This window comes from Gadus morhua, chromosome 16 (genome assembly GCF_902167405.1).
Source record: "Gadus morhua chromosome 16, gadMor3.0, whole genome shotgun sequence".
NCBI classification, from domain to species: domain Eukaryota; kingdom Metazoa; phylum Chordata; class Actinopteri; order Gadiformes; family Gadidae; genus Gadus; species Gadus morhua.
Window position 1 is genome coordinate 23168598 of NC_044063.1, and position 20953 is coordinate 23189550.

The window sequence follows — 20953 nt, forward strand, 5'->3', positions numbered from 1 at the left end:
CTTCATTGATGCTCCCATCTGATTAATATTACAACTGATTACGTATGAAATATAACTATATTATTGGATATGTTCGTGTGCTTAGATGTTTTGGTCTTTGTATTAATTGTACCTACTATTCTTGAGTCATTGTTATTTCTGTCTGGCAAAACTTTTACACCCTGGTATAACCAAAAGCATATCCCTTGGTGGACTTGATTGCAAGCAATGCAAAGGAAAAAACACTCAAATGCTTCTATGTACAAACGTTCCCTTGTAATGGCAGATTGGTTCACCAGTACTAATGATGTGTTCAAAAACATTCCTGACAACCCTGATATTATTTTTCTGGCTAAAGATAGGAGGGAGGAGCTGTTGATGGAGGTAGGTTGTGTCTTTGACCTATATATGGACATAGCCTTTTATGACAAAATAACCAAATACCAGGGGTCTCATTTATAAAACTGTGCGTGGGATCGTTACTAAAAATGTGCGTACGCCCAGAAGCCAAGTTTTGCGTGCGCCAAAAAATATTCAGATTTATAAAACCTCCGTACGCACACCGTACGCAATCTTTGCTTTATAAATCACAGACTGCCTACAAGTGTGCGCAGCTGAATCAGCTTCACGTTCCGCCCTGTACACGCCCCTTTTTAACCATAAATGGTCAATGCAAATGACCTCATGAATTCGATCTGCATATAAAACAGACTCAGATGCAAGTATTATGTATTGTCGGAAACAATGGCAGAAGTAGGCCTACTTAGAAAAGCAAAAAAGCGAAATTTCACGGAGGTTGAAGTGGAGACACTTGTGGGTGAGATGGAGGCCCGAAAAGTAGTTTTTTTCGGCGGTCACGGGATTGGGATCGCCAACAACAAAAAGCAGAGTGAGTGGCAACACGTTGCTGCAGCAGTGTACTCTGTCAGTAGCAAGGAGCGCAGTAGCGCACAGTCCCAGAATTAAAAAAAGAAGTGGTCTGACATAAAGTTACATATTTTTATGTAGCCTACCAATAAATTGTTATGGTCCCTAAAGACCATCTCCCTCACCGTGGTGAAGTTGGTTTGAAGTTGGATATTCGACAGATATTCGGCCATTCATTTCCTATGGGAAATTGCTTTTTGCTCAATAGCTTCCGAGTTATAGGACCCAGAGGCCCCAGACCAATGTTTACCTGTTCTACTATGTGGTACTAACAACACACACCTCACTAAAAATTAATATTTTGCTCCTCCTATTTTATTTAAATATTTTAAGAATCCCATTAGTTTCCTATGGGAAATTGCTTTTTGCTCAATAGCTTCCGAGTTATAGGAGCCAGTGGCCCCAGACCAATGTTGACCTGTCCTACTATGTGGTACTAACAACACACACCTCACTAAAAATTAATATTTTGCTCCTCCTATTTTATTTAAATATTTTAAGAATCCCATTAGTTTCCTATGGGAAATTGCTTTTTGCTCAATAGCTTCCGAGTTATAGGACCCAGAGGCCCCAGACCAATGTTTACCTGTTCTACTATGTGGTACTAACAACACACACCTCACTAAAAATAAATATTTTGCTCCTCCTATTTTATTTAAATATTTTAAGAATCCCATTCATTTCCTATGGGAAATTGCTTTTTGCTCAATAGCTTCCGAGTTATAGGACCCAGAGGCCCCAGACCAATGTTGACCTGTCCTACTATGTGGTACTAACAACACACACCTCACTAAAAATTAATATTTTGCTCCTCCTATTTTATTTAAATATTTTAAGAATCCCATTCGTTTCCTATGGAAAACGGCTTTTTGCTCAATAGCTTCCGAGTTATAGGACCCAGAGGCCCCAGACCAATGTTGACCTGTCCTACTATGTGGTACTAACAACACACACCTCACTAAAAATTAATATTTTGCTCCCCCTATTTTATTTAAATATTTTAAGAATCCCATTCATTTCCTATGGAAAACGGCTTTTTGCTCAATAGCTTCCGAGTTATAGGACCCAGAGGCCCCAGACCAATGTTTACCTGTTCTACTATGTGGTACTAACAACACACACCTCACTAAAAATAAATATTTTGCTCCTCCTATTTTATTTAAATATTTTAAGAATCCCATTAGTTTCCTATGGGAAATTGCTTTTTGCTCAATAGCTTCCGAGTTATAGGAGCCAGTGGCCCCAGACCAATGTTGACCTGTCCTACTATGTGGTACTAACAACACACACCTCACTAAAAAATAATATTTTGCTCCTCCTATTTTATTTAAATATTTTAAGAATCCCATTCATTTCCTATGGGAAATTGCTTTTTGCTCAATAGCTTCCGAGTTATAGGACCCAGAGGCCCCAGACCAATGTTTACCTGTTCTACTATGTGGTACTAACAACACACACCTCACTAAAAATTAATATTTTGCTCCTCCTATTTTATTTAAATATTTTAAGAATCCCATTAGTTTCCTATGGGAAATTGCTTTTTGCTCAATAGCTTCCGAGTTATAGGAGCCAGTGGCCCCAGACCAATGTTGACCTGTCCTACTATGTGGTACTAACAACACACACCTCACTAAAAATTAATATTTTGCTCCTCCTATTTTATTTAAATATTTTAAGAATCCCATTAGTTTCCTATGGGAAATTGCTTTTTGCTCAATAGCTTCCGAGTTATAGGACCCAGAGGCCCCAGACCAATGTTTACCTGTTCTACTATGTGGTACTAACAACACACACCTCACTAAAAATTAATATTTTGCTCCTCCTATTTTATTTAAATATTTTAAGAATCCCATTCATTTCCTATGGGAAATTGCTTTTTGCTCAATAGCTTCCGAGTTATAGGACCCAGAGGCCCCAGACCAATGTTGACCTGTCCTACTATGTGGTACTAACAACACACACCTCACTAAAAATTAATATTTTGCTCCTCCTATTTTATTTAAATATTTTAAGAATCCCATTCGTTTCCTATGGAAAACGGCTTTTTGCTCAATAGCTTCCGAGTTATAGGACCCAGAGGCCCCAGACCAATGTTGACCTGTCCTACTATGTGGTACTAACAACACACACCTCACTAAAAATTAATATTTTGCTCCCCCTATTTTATTTAAATATTTTAAGAATCCCATTCATTTCCTATGGAAAACGGCTTTTTGCTCAATAGCTTCCGAGTTATAGGACCCAGAGGCCCCAGACCAATGTTTACCTGTTCTACTATGTGGTACTAACAACACACACCTCACTAAAAATAAATATTTTGCTCCTCCTATTTTATTTAAATATTTTAAGAATCCCATTAGTTTCCTATGGGAAATTGCTTTTTGCTCAATAGCTTCCGAGTTATAGGAGCCAGTGGCCCCAGACCAATGTTGACCTGTCCTACTATGTGGTACTAACAACACACACCTCACTAAAAAATAATATTTTGCTCCTCCTATTTTATTTAAATATTTTAAGAATCCCATTCGTTTCCTATGGAAAACGGCTTTTTGCTCAATAGCTTCCGAGTTATAGGACCCAGAGGCCCCAGACCAATGTTGACCTGTCCTACTATGTGGTACTAACAACACACACCTCACTAAAAATTAATATTTTGCTCCCCCTATTTTATTTAAATATTTTAAGAATCCCATTCATTTCCTATGGAAAACGGCTTTTTGCTCAATAGCTTCCGAGTTATAGGACCCAGAGGCCCCAGACCAATGTTTACCTGTTCTACTATGTGGTACTAACAACACACACCTCACTAAAAATAAATATTTTGCTCCTCCTATTTTATTTAAATATTTTAAGAATCCCATTCGTTTCCTATGGGAAATTGCTTTTTGCTCAATAGCTTCCGAGTTATAGGAGCCAGTGGCCCCAGACCAATGTTGACCTGTCCTACTATGTGGTACTAACAACACACACCTCACTAAAAAATAATATTTTGCTCCTCCTATTTTATTTAAATATTTTAAGAATCCCATTCATTTCCTATGGGAAATTGCTTTTTGCTCAATAGCTTCCGAGTCAACACAGTCTCACTCCGAGAACGTCAAATACCGACTGTTGGCAAAGGCCCTTTAGCGTCGGTGACTGACGGGAAAGGTACCCTTTTTATTCGGTCGGTGACGGTAAAGGTACCCTTCGGCGTCTTCTGCATACGGAATGGGGGGTGCCTCACTACGTCTCTAATAGACGATGTGAGCATCTTTCCTATTGGATAGTTTTTTAGGATATTCTTCTGTGAAAATGGCGGACATACTTTTTATCCTGGGTGGAAAATATGATATTTTAGAATAGTTACACCATTAAAAGTGTTTATGTAAACATTTTTAGCGAGAAATGTGCATTTTACTTTCATAATCGTCGTTCGGCGAATGTGAAGGATGTTTGGTTTGATAGATATGACGAAGAATATTTCATCGGGCGATAATGGCCTGCGTACAGGCATCCCGGGCTCACGAAAATAGGTGACACTGTCACGTTATTTAATCTATTGAAACGTGATCAGGTACACGTATTTTCTAAATGTTCGTGTCAAAAAGCAAAATTTTCAAACTCATGCATATCAATTGGAAGTATTTGTCGTGATTTGTCACTAAGCACGACTTCCATCTAAGGTTCTGTCCGGGAGCTTTCTCCCTATTGTCCCTTAAGGAGCTCCGTACAGAACATTTATTGTTAAAAATTGTCTGTGATAACTAAGAAAATGACAGCTTTTCCAGTCTCACCAATATGCGCACAGATCGCACGGTTTGACACTTTCAAGATGCGTGCAGTAGCCTACATACGCCAAATGACCATTTCGTGTGCATACGATACGCAAAACCCAGCATTAACTACTGCGGAGGGCGGATACGTCCATTTCGCGTGCATATGATACGAAAAACCCAGCATTAACTGAATGGGAGATGCAATATTTTAGGACAGATTCACCATTTAACGTGTTTCTAATGACATTTCTAGCGAGAAATGTACTTTTCCCTTGAATAATCCTCAGTCAGTGAATGTGTATGATCTTTATTAATCTTTATTATCTGAATGGGAAATGCAGCTCACGTGTTTCCTGCTTTTGTGTTATTAAACCGTTACTTTATGTAACTTTTAATGATATCATCTTGTTAGAAACACGTACGTTTTCGTGAACACTGGATTACGTCGCATTTCAACATAAAATAGCGTGTTATACACACACACACACACACACACACACACACACACACACACACACACACACACACACACACACACACACACACACACACACACACACACACACACACACTGCATTTCGCTGCCAAATAAATAAATACTAAGGCAGAATAAAGAATAAATTAATTCATTATCATTCAACTTCAACATGCGTTATTACAGTATAGTGGTGGAGGGATGACGTGTGTTGGCCAACCCGGAAGTGAGCGTCGCCCTGGGTTCCCTTGACAAAAAGCCAACGGGTTTTTCCATTTGATTTTGGATTATTGCAGAAAAATTAGCATCTTTGAAGCACCTCCTCAAAAACTGAAAATAAATAAAAATAACTGTGCTCCAAAGAAAGAAATGTAAACCAATGCATTCCGAATGGGAGTGTTTCTCCGATTTTTCCATGCTACACAGAACGAAATGTAAACCCATGCAAATAAAGACTTTATGGTCATAATCATTTAAATATCATTAATCTCCTGAGGGTGGTATTCTATTTTTTTCAACGGGGCTGAATCCAGTCACTTGACCGTCATGGTTGCTATGGTGGTTGCTATCCACCAGCCCCTCTAATCCTTACATGGCTCTAAAAACCACGCGGCAAATGAGCTGCCGTGATTTGTGTTGTTTTTGTCGTAAACTAGTGTCCGATGGTTAAAAAATAGACGGATATTCCAAGGTATCCTTAAAAGGCAGCTTGGATGTTTTTATTTTCTGCAGTTTAGACTTCTTCTATAACCTATTTTTGAAAGCAAAACACCAAGCTCATTGATTTAACGAGGCAGGGTTATTTGTTTTATTTATTAAATAAATATTTATGAGAGGTCATTCCTTCTCCTGAGTTTTCTTCCTATTTATGTCTAGTGTACAACCCTACTGTCCACAAGCATCACCCCCCCCCTCCCCATATGGATTTGGAGAATTGTTGCCACGTCCCAGTGGTGGAGGTATCATATATATGAAAGAGGGCATTCAATTATACTACAATGATCAATTAGGAGGCCGAAGCCCTAAAGGAAGTGATGCAATAGGTGACTGGGTCGACGACATTTAAGTAAGCTTTACTTTGAGGTCTCTTATATATCAAAGGGGGTCTCAAAGGACGCATACGCTTCAACCTGTGGCTCCGGTCCTACAGGAAATGACTCAGCAAGTGCTCCATCTCGTTGCACCTGCACCCAGCGGCTCGCTTGCAAGATTTTGGCCTGAAGTTATTCCCAGACCTACACCGTAGCCATCCAACCTGCATGTCTGAGAATCAGGCCTCTCTTTAATAATGACAAAATGTATGAGAGAAATACACATTAACTTTTGACTCATAAGCGGCGTGGTGCCGGCTCCTTTTGACCTTTTGACCCCAGACTTCTGGGGGAATAGCTGAATCAATTCATTAGTCAATCAAAAGCATGTAAATATCTTCCCGGTGACGTAAGAGGGAGAACAAGGTGTCCTTCAACATCTACGCTTCCAGGCGATTGCAACGGTGCCACACATGAGCATATTCGAACATGTTTAATGGTAGTAATTAGCTGTCGAAATTGGAGGCCTTAATCAATAATGAGCAGCTATTGATTTGCTTCCCGATAGAAATTTGTGACAAATGACATGTTATTTAGCCTCTACACGTTGAGTTGAGTCCAATGACACCAAGCATGACACTCTAGAAAATGGTAACATGTATTTTACATGGTACACCTAGGTCTAGGACATTATCTCGGTGTAGCAAGAGGGCGAGCTTGATCTCATTGGACTCAGCTTAACGTGTAGATGCTAAATAACATGTAATTTGTCAAAAATCTCCATCGGGAAGCAAATCTATAGCTGGTCATTATTGATAAAGGCCTCCAAAATCGACAGCTAATTACTACCCCGAAACATATTCAAATATGATCATGTGTGGCACTGTTGCAATCGCCTCGAAACGTAGATGTCAAAGGACACCTTGTTTGCCCCGTTACGTAACCGGGAAGATATTTTCATACTTCTAATGAATTGATTCATATTTTAAGGTTCTCGGAGTGATACTTTAAGCGGCTGCAGCAGAAGTGTTGAGACGAAAGATGATATCAAGACATTTATAGAATATTCACATTCACATTATGATTCTTCGTCATAACATCCGACCAAACATCCTTTACAGTCACCAAGCGAGGATTATGAAAGTCCAGGCCCCCCCTTCCGGCACTCAAGGTCCGACTGGGCCAAGTTTAGGGCAGGAAGGGCCCCCCATTCCGGCCCTCGGGGTCCGACCGGGCCAAGTTTCGGTGCGGGGGTCCCAGTTAGGCCTTAGAATAAGGTATTCAAATTTCAGGGCGGTAGGACCTTCCTATCTCAAAAACTGTTTTTCCACCACATTCTGAACCATTAGGTCTTGCAGGTAACACTTCTGAGGGGCTTTGTCCAAATGACAGTCCATTTGGGAAAACTTTTTTTCTCTAAGGGCTAGAACTCCAAATCTCGGATATGTCGTTCTCGGGGCCCCGGGAAATGTGTGTAAACATTTTAGCATCCCTAGCTATCTCGAAAAGGCCGGAAAAGGGGCGTGACCTCCCACAGTACGGTAAATGTACATAAGACAGAGGTTAGTTTCTAGTCCCCATTTTTTGTGGGATGGAGGTGTACATTTGTGGCTTAAGGTGTGTAGTCACAGCTGGCCTGTGGCCACGTTTTTGAAGTCTGGGGTCAAAAGGTCAAAAGGAGCCGGCACCACGCCGCTTATGAGATAACAAAAAGTGAATGTGTATTTCTCTAATAGCTTTTTGTCATTATTAAAGAGAAGCCTGATTCTAAGATATGCGTGTTGGATGGCTAGGGTGTAGGTCTGGGAAGAACTTCAGGCCAAAATCTTGCAAGTGAGCCGCTGGGTGCAGGTGCAACGAGATGGAGCACTTGCTGAGTCATTTCCTGTAGGGCTGGAGCCACAGGTTGAAGCGTATGCGTCCTTTGAGACCCCCTTTGATATATATGAGACCTCAAAGTAAAGCATACTTAAATGTTGTCGACCCAGTCACCTATTGCATCACTTCCTTTAGGGCTTCGGCCTAAAGGACAAAGCCCCTCAGATGTGTTACCTGCAAGACCTAATGGTTCAGAATGTGGTGGAAAAACAGTTTTTGAGATAGGAAGGTCCTACCGCCCTGAAATTTGAATACCTTATTCTAAGGCCTAACTGGGACCCCCGCACCGAAACTTGGCCCGGTCGGACCCCGAGGGCCGGAATGGGGGGCCCTTCCTGCCCTAAACTTGGCCCAGTCGGACCTTGAGTGCCGGAAGGGGGGGCCTGGACTTTCATAATCCTCGCTTGGTGACTGTAAAGGATGTTTGGTCGGATGTTATGACGAAGAATCATAATGTGAATGTGAATATTCTATAAATGTCTTGATATCATCTTTCGTCTCAACACTTCTGCTGCAGCCGCTTAAAGTATCACTCCGAGAACCTTAAAATATGAATCAATTCATTAGAAGTATGAAAATATCTTCCCGGTTACGTAACGGGGCAAACAAGGTGTCCTTTGACATCTACGTTTCGAGGCGATTGCAACAGTGCCACACATGATCATATTTGAATATGTTTCGGGGTAGTAATTAGCTGTCGATTTTGGAGGCCTTTATCAATAATGACCAGCTATAGATTTGCTTCCCGATGGAGATTTTTGACAAATTACATGTTATTTAGCATCTACACGTTAAGCTGAGTCCAATGAGATCAAGCTCGCCCTCTTGCTACACCGAGATAATGTCCTAGACCTAGGTGTACCATGTAAAATACATGTTACCATTTTCTAGAGTGTCATACTTGGTGTCATTGGACTCAACTCAACGTGTAGAGGCTAAATAACATGTCATTTGTCACAAATTTCTATCGGGAAGCAAATCAATAGCTGCTCATTATTGATTAAGGCCTCCAATTTCGACAGCTAATTACTACCATTAAACATGTTCGAATATGCTCATGTGTGGCACCGTTGCAATCGCCTGGAAGCGTAGATGTTGAAGGACACCTTGTTCTCCCTCTTACGTCACCGGGAAGATATTTACATGCTTTTGATTGACTAATGAATTGATTCAGCTATTCCCCCAGAAGTCTGGGGTCAAAAGGTCAAAAGGAGCCGGCACCACGCCGCTTATGAGTCAAAAGTTAATGTGTATTTCTCTCATACATTTTGTCATTATTAAAGAGAGGCCTGATTCTCAGACATGCAGGTTGGATGGCTACGGTGTAGGTCTGGGAATAACTTCAGGCCAAAATCTTGCAAGCGAGCCGCTGGGTGCAGGTGCAACGAGATGGAGCACTTGCTGAGTCATTTCCTGTAGGACCGGAGCCACAGGTTGAAGCGTATGCGTCCTTTGAGACCCCCTTTGATATATAAGAGACCTCAAAGTAAAGCTTACTTAAATGTCGTCGACCCAGTCACCTATTGCATCACTTCCTTTAGGGCTTCGGCCTCCTAATTGATCATTGTAGTATAATTGAATGCCCTCTTTCATATATATGATACCTCCACCACTGGGACGTGGCAACAATTCTCCAAATCCATATGGGGAGGGGGGGGGTGATGCTTGTGGACAGTAGGGTTGTACACTAGACATAAATAGGAAGAAAACTCAGGAGAAGGAATGACCTCTCATAAATATTTATTTAATAAATAAAACAAATAACCCTGCCTCGTTAAATCAATGAGCTTGGTGTTTTGCTTTCAAAAATAGGTTATAGAAGAAGTCTAAACTGCAGAAAATAAAAACATCCAAGCTGCCTTTTAAGGATACCTTGGAATATCCGTCTATTTTTTAACCATCGGACACTAGTTTACGACAAAAACAACACAAATCACGGCAGCTCATTTGCCGCGTGGTTTTTAGAGCCATGTAAGGATTAGAGGGGCTGGTGGATAGCAACCACCATAGCAACCATGACGGTCAAGTGACTGGATTCAGCCCCGTTGAAAAAAATAGAATACCACCCTCAGGAGATTAATGATATTTAAATGATTATGACCATAAAGTCTTTATTTGCATGGGTTTACATTTCGTTCTGTGTAGCATGGAAAAATCGGAGAAACACTCCCATTCGGAATGCATTGGTTTACATTTCTTTCTTTGGAGCACAGTTATTTTTATTTATTTTCAGTTTTTGAGGAGGTGCTTCAAAGATGCTAATTTTTCTGCAATAATCCAAAATCAAATGGAAAAACCCGTTGGCTTTTTGTCAAGGGAACCCAGGGCGACGCTCACTTCCGGGTTGGCCAACACACGTCATCCCTCCACCACTATACTGTAATAACGCATGTTGAAGTTGAATGATAATGAATTAATTTATTCTTTATTCTGCCTTAGTATTTATTTATTTGGCAGCGAAATGCAGTGTGTGTGTGTGTGTGTGTGTGTGTGTGTGTGTGTGTGTGTGTGTGTGTGTGTGTGTGTGTGTGTGTGTGTGTGTGTGTGTGTATAACACGCTATTTTATGTTGAAATGCGACGTAATCCAGTGTTCACGAAAACGTACGTGTTTCTAACAAGATGATATCATTAAAAGTTACATAAAGTAACGGTTTAATAACACAAAAGCAGGAAACACGTGAGCTGCATTTCCCATTCAGATAATAAAGATTAATAAAGATCATACACATTCACTGACTGAGGATTATTCAAGGGAAAAGTACATTTCTCGCTAGAAATGTCATTAGAAACACGTTAAATGGTGAATCTGTCCTAAAATATTGCATCTCCCATTCAGTTAATGCTGGGTTTTTCGTATCATATGCACGCGAAATGGACGTATCCGCCCTCCGCAGTAGTTAATGCTGGGTTTTGCGTATCGTATGCACACGAAATGGTCATTTGGCGTATGTAGGCTACTGCACGCATCTTGAAAGTGTCAAACCGTGCGATCTGTGCGCATATTGGTGAGACTGGAAAAGCTGTCATATTCTTAGTTATCACAGACAATTTTTAACAATAAATGTTCTGTACGGAGCTCCTTAAGGGACAATAGGGAGAAAGCTCCCGGACAGAACCTTAGATGGAAGTCGTGCTTAGTGACAAATCACGACAAATACTTCCAATTGATATGCATGAGTTTGAAAATTTTGCTTTTTGACACGAACATTTAGAAAATACGTGTACCTGATCACGTTTCAATAGATTAAATAACGTGACAGTGTCACCTATTTTCGTGAGCCCGGGATGCCTGTACGCCGGCCATTATCGCCCGATGAAATATTCTTCGTCATATCTATCAAACCAAACATCCTTCACATTCGCCGAACGACGATTATGAAAGTAAAATGCACATTTCTCGCTAAAAATGTTTACATAAACACTTTTAATGGTGTAACTATTCTAAAATATCATATTTTCCACCCAGGATAAAAAGTATGTCCGCCATTTTCACAGAAGAATATCCTAAAAAACTATCCAATAGGAAAGATGCTCACATCGTCTATTAGAGACGTAGTGAGGCACCCCCCATTCCGTATGCAGAAGACGCCGAAGGGTACCTTTACCGTCACCGACCGAATAAAAAGGGTACCTTTCCCGTCAGTCACCGACGCTAAAGGGCCTTTGCCAACAGTCGGTATTTGACGTTCTCGGAGTGAGACTGTGTTGTCCGAGTTATAGGACCCAGAGGCCCCAGACCAATGTTTACCTGTTCTACTATGTGGTACTAACAACACACACCTCACTAAAAATTAATATTTTGCTCCTCCTATTTTATTTAAATATTTTAAGAATCCCATTAGTTTCCTATGGGAAATTGCTTTTTGCTCAATAGCTTCCGAGTTATAGGAGCCAGTGGCCCCAGACCAATGTTGACCTGTTGACCTGTCCTACTATGTGGTACTAACAAGGTGTGTGTTGTTAGTACCACTTAGTAGGACAGGTCAACATTGGTCTGGGGCCTCTGGGTCCTATAACTCGGAAGCTATTGAGCAAAAAGCCGTTTTCCATAGGAAATGAATGGGATTTTTAAAAAATTCAAATAAAAAAAAATTCAAATAAAATTGGAGGTGCAAAATATTAATTTTTAGTGAGGTGTGTGTTGTAAGTACCACATAGTAGGACAGGTCAACATTGGTCTGGGGCCTCTGAGTCCTATAACTCGGAAGCTATTGAGCAAAAAGCAATTTCCCATAGGAAATGAATGGGATTCTTAAAATATTTAAATAAAATAGGAGGAGCAAAATATTAATTTTTAGTGAGGTGTGTGTTGTTATTACCACATAGTAGAACAGGTCTAAATTGGTCTGGGGCCTCTGGGTCCCATAACTCGGAAGCTATTGAGCAAAAAGCAATTTCCCATTGGAAATGAATGGGATTCTTAAAATATTTAAATAAAATAGGAGGAGCAAAATATTATTTTTTAGTGAGGTGTGTGTTGTTAGTACCACATAGTAGAACATGCCTAAATTGGTCTGGGGCCTCTGGGTCCCCTAACTCAGAAGCTATTGAGCAAAAAGCCGTTTTCCATAGGAAATGAATGGGATTTTTAAAAAATTCAAATAAAATTGGAGGTGCAAAATATCAATTTTTAGTGAGGTGTGTGTTGTTATTACCATATTGTAGGACAGGTCCACATTGGTCTGGGGCCTCTGGGTCCCATAACTCGGAAGCTATTGAGCAAAAAGCCGTTTTCCATAGGAAATTAATGGGATTCTTAAAATATTTAAATAAAATAGGAGGAGCAAAATATTAATTTTTAGTGAGGTGTGTGTTGTTAGTACCACATAGTAGAACAGGTCTAAATTGGTCTGGGGCCTCTGGGTCCCATAACTCGGAAGCTATTGAGCAAAAAGCAATTTCCCATTGGAAATGAATGGGATTCTTAAAATATTTAAATAAAATAGGAGGAGCAAAATATTATTTTTTAGTGAGGTGTGTGTTGTTAGTACCACTTAGTAGGACAGGTCAACATTGGTCTGGGGCCTCTGGGTCCTATAACTCGGAAGCTATTGAGCAAAAAGCAATTTCCCATAGGAAATGAATGGGATTCTTAAAAAATTTAAATAAAATAGGAGGAGCAAAATATTATTTTTTAGTGAGGTGTGTGTTGTTAGTACCACTTAGTAGGACTGGTCAACATTGGTCTGGGGCCTCTGGGTCCTATAACTCGGAAGCTATTGAGCAAAAAGTAATTTCCCATAGGAAATGAATGGGATTCTTAAAAAATTTAAATAAAATAGGAGGAGCAAAATATTAATTTTTAGTGAGGTGTGTGTTGTTAGTACCACATAGTAGAACAGGTCTAAATTGGTCTGGGCCTCTGGGTCCCATAACTCGGAAGCTATTGAGCAAAAAGCAATTTCCCATTGGAAATGAATGGGATTCTTAAAATATTTAAATAAAATAGGAGGAGCAAAATATTAATTTTTAGTGAGGTGTGTGTTGTTAGTACCACTTAGTAGGACAGGTCAACATTGGTCTGGGGCCTCTGGGTCCTATAACTCGGAAGCTATTGAGCAAAAAGCAATTTCCCATAGGAAATGAATGGGATTCTTAAAAAATTTAAATAAAATAGGAGGAGCAAAATATTAATTTTTAGTGAGGTGTGTGTTGTTATTACCACTTAGTAGGACAGGTCAACATTGGTCTGGGGCCTCTGGGTCCTATAACTCGGAAGCTATTGAGCAAAAAGCCGTTTTCCATAGGAAATTAATGGGATTCTTAAAATATTTAAATAAAATAGGAGGAGCAAAATATTATTTTTTAGTGAGGTGTGTGTTGTTAGTACCACTTAGTAGGACAGGTCAACATTGGTCTGGGGCCTCTGGGTCCTATAACTCGGAAGCTATTGAGCAAAAAGCAATTTCCCATAGGAAATGAATGGGATTCTTAAAAAATTTAAATAAAATAGGAGGAGCAAAATATTATTTTTTAGTGAGGTGTGTGTTGTTAGTACCACTTAGTAGGACAGGTCAACATTGGTCTGGGGCCTCTGGGTCCTATAACTCGGAAGCTATTGAGCAAAAAGCAATTTCCCATAGGAAATGAATGGGATTCTTAAAAAATTTAAATAAAATAGGAGGAGCAAAATATTATTTTTTAGTGAGGTGTGTGTTGTTAGTACCACTTAGTAGGACTGGTCAACATTGGTCTGGGGCCTCTGGGTCCTATAACTCGGAAGCTATTGAGCAAAAAGTAATTTCCCATAGGAAATGAATGGGATTCTTAAAAAATTTAAATAAAATAGGAGGAGCAAAATATTATTTTTTAGTGAGGTGTGTGTTGTTAGTACCACTTAGTAGGACTAGTCAACATTGGTCTGGGGCCTCTGGGTCCTATAACTCGGAAGCTATTGAGCAAAAAGTAATTTTCCATAGGAAATGAATGGCCGAATATCCGTCGAATATCCAACTTCAAACTAACTTCACCACGGTATCTCCCTCCGAATCCTGTCATTTGCATGGTCCGCCAGAAGTGCCAGATGGTGCAGCATTAACCACGGCGCTCACCTCTGCATGTATAGGGTTACGGTAATAAGACTGACCGAGAACACCTTGGATAATCAGTTTGTAATCATCCACGTAAAATGTTCTTGAACATAACCCCTTTTTAATGCCTGATTTGTCATGAAAAGCATCAAGAGTAACGGACAACGATTCTGATGAGGAGTGTGGCTTGGTTTTCCACACTTGGGATTTAATTGACATTTGATTATGTGTTTACAGTGTCACATAAAAATATTATGTTATTGACACATGTTGGACGGATGCTTTATTCCATGCAGTCGCGCCGTCAGTGGACAGTATGGAGTGACGGGATTAAATATAGAGATTTTTTTTTTTTTTTTATATTCTAAGGAGATGTTTCTGGAGTTATAACACAGTTGACTTAAATTATTCTGATTACATAGATTTAACGCATGATACGGGTTGAAATTAAATTTATGAAGGGCGATGATAAAACATAATCGTTCTTCTCACTCTACAATTCTTCGGTCTGACTTCAGTTCACCACCACACCCAGTGGCGATCCTAGGTCCAGTTCCGCCCCGGGCAGCGATTGTTGACGGGGGGGGGGGGGGGGGGGGGGGGGGGGGGGGGGGGTTTCATCAGACCAACGGACTTCAGTGAGGGTTTCACTCCGTCTATACGAGCAAGTGTGCGCCTGCAGCCGCCAAAATACCTATTCCCCACACAATATTATGTCGTAGGCCTACTTCATTGATAACCGCTGCGCAGCGCATTTTTTTTTATACTTCTCGTGGCGCCCCCCATGTGATTTGCCGCCCCCCACAAATATGCCGCCCCGGTTCGCCCGTGCCTAAAACCGCCACTAACCACACCATCTGTGTCGCAAATTCTCCTTTTCCTCCAAACCATGCGTACGCATGGGTCAGAGTTTGCTTAGGGCTGCGCACATATTCCCGTCAAGTTGGTTTTTTATAGATCACAACCTTGGCGTGGAAAGTCACGTACGCCAATTTCAGCCCCGTTTTGTGCGTACGCAACGGTTATAAATGAGACCCCAGCCCATCAGTACAAGGATCAGAGACATAGGTTATGAATGCAAATTGATAGTATTAATCTTTGGCAGTTTGGGGCAAGTCCACAAACTCACAGTCAGTGGGCTTGGACTGGCAGGGCTCTCAAAAACCAGAGGTAAAAAACTGCCAAATTCTGTTATATTTCAGCTACAATAGGCATGCCTTGCTCTGTGGCACAGGTGATGTTTCTTGTATCCTTGAGTATCAAAGCTTATTATCTTGTTAGCTAATATTTTAATCCTTTCTCTGTACTGAATGTAATTTGGTGGATTCAAATAAATTATTCAAATGTGCGTGCGTGCGTGATGTACACCAACCTGCTTGGGAGTGCACGATTTCGTAGCAGCATTAGTGTTGTACAAGTAGGGGCGGATCTACAGGGGGGGGGCACTTTAGAGCCTTGCCACCCCAGCTGCCCCCCGAACCTTTTATTCTTAAAACTGTGTTTGTAAAAAAAATTAAACCGCCACTATGTCCACAAGCCTCTCAAAGCATTAAAACAAACTAGAAAATGAACTGAAGGTGAAGATTTGGAAATGTAATCTTAGGCCCATTCCCCTCTAACGTAACCCCTTGCAACAAAAACCGGTGTTGTTGTATAAGTCTTGGAGGCCTGGGTTCTTCCCACGTACTGTCGTCTCATGCCCCCTTGCCGAGACCCTTTGCCACCCCATGTCTATGTTCCAGTTCCGCCAGTGTTGCCCCGCAATGGATTTTGTAACGAAATATCTTATATCGCTACGTGTGTTTCTAACGTTGCTGCATAAACCCAGATCCTCGGACCTGCCTTAAGTGTGCATACTTACGTTTCGTTGAGGTGGGCGCGGGTTGGAGACCAGGCAAACGCTGTCCAAACCAGCACGCACAGTAGGACAGTTGCCATGATGCTGCTTTCTGCGGAACACACCAAACAGAATCTGGCCACAGGGGGTCCAGCCGCTCAGAGTATGACTTTAATCAGGCTATTTATACTATAGTATAAATATATTTATACTAACTATCCAGCCACTCCCACCGAAATCAGGCGGACCACTGCCTCCTCCCTAGTCCCTATGAGAGGTCGAATTTAGGGGAAGTCCAAAAGAACAAAAAGCAAAAGTCCATTCCCCCCTTAACCCCCCCCCCCCCCCCGCAGTATGAATCCATGCAGAAGCCAGTCAAGGCTTGCTTTGAGTAAATGTTTTTTTAAATTAGCAAGATTTCACAGGGATGAAGATGTACAGATTCTCTTAGTACATTAGAAAAAGCGTTTGCAATTTGAATGAGCTATATGTAATGCGTGGTGGGATAACAAATGGCAACGTGCCAGCGACCCTTCAACAGGAATGACCCTGAGTACGGGCCGCCTGCTCCTGGTAGCAGCCGACTGCAGTTCCAGAGGTGGTCAGTGGAGGGCAGCACCGCTGGCGGGCTGCAGGGATAGTTATTCAGGTTTCTTATTTTTCCTTCTTCTATCTAGGGAGGAGCTCATTAAAATCTGCCTTCCCAATTTGGGGTGATGAAATCTGTATTAAATCAATATTAACCCCCTCCTCCTCTTCCTCCTCCTCCTCATTTTTTCATTGCCCCAGCAGAATTCATATTAAACATGTATGGAGCACATTTCTAATCTACCATCTGTTGATTCCCCCTCCCCCCACCATCCCATCACACACCCTAACCATGCAGGCATGCACACACACATACACAGAAACAAATACACTCACACACACGCACACACACACACACACACACACACACACACACACACACACACACACACACACACACACACACACACACACACACACACACACACACACACACACACACACACACACACAAACGCATGCACACAAAGGCACGTATGCAGGCACACACACACGTTCACACAAAACACACACATGCGCAGGCACACACACACACACAAAAATGAATGCATGCAAGCATGCACACACAAAGGCAGACACACACACACACACACTGACAGGCATGTAGGTACACAGACACACAAACATGCAGACACACACACATTAAAAAAACATGCACGCATGCAGGCCTGCACACAAACACACACACACACACGCATGCACACAAATGCATACGGTTAAGCCCTGTGCTCTGGATAGAGCACAGTTGGGGTTGTGGGCAGAGGAGCCAGTGAGGAACAGGAGGAAGAACCACCAGCGAGTAAGAAAAGGAAGTCAGAGGCTGTGTGGGGATTTAGATGTTCAAAGGAGCGGCTTACGCCCTGGGCCGCGCTAGGGCCCTCTTGAGTCTGAGAATGAATTGTGTTCTTTAACAAGCCTTTATTGGAATCCACACTCCGACCAAAATGTGGAAGATAAAGGGGACAAACAGAAGCCCAGAGCGCTGGATTCTCCGAGCTGAGCCAAGTGAGAGGCCAGCGCAATCCCAGAATCACTGTGAGTCAACAAGAGAGCGCAGGAGACGCATAATGGTGGATCCCCATCCAGTGGAAGACTTAAACAAGTGTGTGTGTGTGTGTGTGTGTGTGTGTGTGTTTGTGTGTGTGTGTCAGTGGCGTAAATATCCCCCCCCCCCTCCCCCCTCTGCTCGGAAGTCCTGTCCAGGGGCCCAAAATAAATATTTGCACCGGGGCATATCACCATGATGTTACGCCACTGGTGTGCGTGTGTATATGAGTCTGTGTGTGTGTGTGTGTGTGTGTGTACGTTATCGGGAAACAAGGCTTGATCAGTGGGGAGGGGTGGCCAATGCCAGTGGTGTTGATTTGATTTGCCGCGTCAGACATGCTCTGGGCCTTGATTCCCGATAACGATGGATCTTCGCTTGTACCATGATTCTCACGATGGATCTTGCGAACCATCGTGAATTTCTTTGGAACGTTTCCCGAAACTCCTCTTAACATGAACGCGCGTTCACTGCACTGACGACGTTCGTAGGATTGTAACTGTCTCCTGACACAGTGCTGAAATGGGCTCCGTACTGAGGGGGACGCAGGAATGTCGCAGGAAAATGGGGTTCAAAAGCGATAAAAAATCTCCCCATCAAGGCCAACAGCAGAGTAGCCTACGAAAAGAATAGACTGCAGTAATTTGAATGCTAAAGACATTAAAACACAATTGATTAGGCCTAGGCCAACATATGTATCGGTCCTAATCCTGAATGTAGTGTGAGTACATTCTTTCACGGCATTTTCCCCCCTTCCATGTTACAAAAATCTTAAATAGCTTGTGTGATGATGTCACAAATGCAGGCATCACAGCAGATGGTTGGACTAGTTTCAGTCAAGACCACTACCTCACCGTCACATTGCACTACGTCAGGGAAGGTCAGAGTAAAGAAAAAGTCCTCAAAAACAAAGCAGTGTACCAAGCTCAAACAGGGATAGCTGTTGCGGAGGAGATTGAGGGGATCCTGGAGGAGTTTGGAGTGAAAGAGAAGGTGGTGGCAGCAACTGTGGGAAACGCAGCAAACATGGATGTAGCTGTCAAAAAGCTAAACATCATCAGGTTTCCATGTTTTGCACACACACTTAACCTTGGAGCTCAGAAGCTGTACAACAGCAATACAGTTTCCAACTGGGCAGCAAGGATTCGTTCTGTGATTGTATGGATGAGGAGATCCCACATGGCTAAAGTCGTCCTAAAGGAAAAGCAGCAACTCCTCAGTAAGTTATAGATGTGTAAATACTTTAATAGCAAGCTAACGAGCTACAAATTGTAACATAAATGAACAGATTAGGATCAATTTAAAAATTATAAAGTAATGGTAATATTACATTGTTTAATGTGTGTCTGTGTCTGTGTCTGTGTGTGTGTGTGCAGAGCTGCCCCAGCACATGCTCCTTTTAGATGTGAGGACTAGATGGAACTCCCTGTATTCGATGATGGAGAGATTTTGTGAACAGTTCCCTGCCATCCAAGCTGCAGCCATAGGCCATAGAAAGCCCATGGAGAAGAAGTAAAAAATGAAAATGACTTATATAAAACTTGGTTGACTAAAGCCACATTAAAAAGGTTACGTTTGTTGTTTATGCAATATTGTTACTTTTGTTTTGTTTGTGTTGCAGACTGCCAGAATGGGCAATGAGGACCTGAGGAAAGCAGAGGAGTTTGTGCAGCTGATGAGGACACATCCACACTCGCTGTCTCCAGCGAAAAAGTTCCAACCTGTGGCCAGATATTGCCCATCCTTCAGAAACTGCGAAAACATTACACTGTGCAGACAGATGACTCTGGAATGATCTTTCCAAACGTTACCAGATACAGTTACTGATATGTCACGATTAATAACTATATGAAAATTAATCATCTACACTAATGGTTATTTATTGTCAGTCACATTTTCTCCTAAATTGGTGTTTGTCCCCCATTTTAAACTTAAGGATGGTGATATCCAGGCATTCCTGGAGGAAGCCACTGTGTTGGATCCCAGATTTAAATCTAAAATGGACATGGATGACATCTGGGGCAGGGTCAGGGCATCAGCAGCGGCAGCAAACACAGAGGCAGTGGAGAAGGTACTGTATTTGAATTTGACAATGCCTTTAGCACATTTCTGTTGTGAGACCTTTTCTTCTTGCTCTGTGGTTCTTACTTTACATTTCTTCTCAAGCTGTCAGAGCCGAGAGAGACACAGGGGCAGGCAGAAGAAGAGAATGAAGAAGAAGAAGAGGAGGACTACGTAAGTTTAATGTAGCTAATTGTGATGAATGATGATAGATGGCAGGGCTTATCACACTATTTAGTTTAAAACTAAACCTTGTTATGTCATAATTTCAGACGAAACCTGTAAAGCAGAAAAAGATGACAGCCCTAGAGGAACTTTTAGAAGAAGAGGACGGCAAGCTGCTTTCCACACAGCAGCTGCCCCCTGTCTCCACAGCCCAGAGAGTGGATCAAGAAATCCAGCTTTAAAGAAGCCTTCCTCCCATTCCAACCAAAGACAGTGCCAGTCTCTGGTAGTGGAAGAGTGACACATTGCCAGTGTTGTCAGCTCTTGCTGAAAAGTATCTCTGTGTCCAAGCGTCCTCCACCCCTTCTAAAAGGGTGTTCTCCACTGCTGGAGACACCCTAAGTCCAGAAAGATCTCGTATCCTTCCTGAGAGGGCAAACATGATCATTTTTCTGCACAAATATTGTTAATTTGCCAAAGTTGTTGTTAGTTGTGTTCTCATCTTTACAGAAGACTTATTTATTTTGTTTACATCAGTTTAATTTTGTTACTTGAATGCAAATGAGCACTGTTAAAGAGATTTAATACAAACAAACAAATTTGTTCTCATTTTCTCACCCAATGAGAATCGATAAGAGAATCGATAAGGAATCGGATCGATAAGCAGAATCGGAATCG

General features: G+C 41.7%; 1 protein-coding gene across 3 annotated transcripts in view; it reads right to left on the reverse strand.

The window, feature by feature from the left end:
* The window catches only part of LOC115561310 (alpha-2-macroglobulin-like protein 1), a 37611-nt gene extending 20979 nt beyond the window's left edge, over positions 1-16632 (reverse strand). For 2 of the 3 annotated variants that reach the window (XR_003979894.1, XM_030381268.1), the window contains exon 1: positions 16441-16631. Coding sequence is in view for 2 of the 3 variants with exons in the window: in XM_030381268.1 (XP_030237128.1) it covers positions 16441-16517 (77 nt within the window). In the remaining variant the exon portion in view is untranslated. Of the gene's footprint in view, positions 1-16440 lie in introns of all 3 variants that reach the window. The other variant, XM_030381269.1, reaches the window with a different exon arrangement.
* Positions 16633-20953: the final 4321 nt, after the last annotated feature.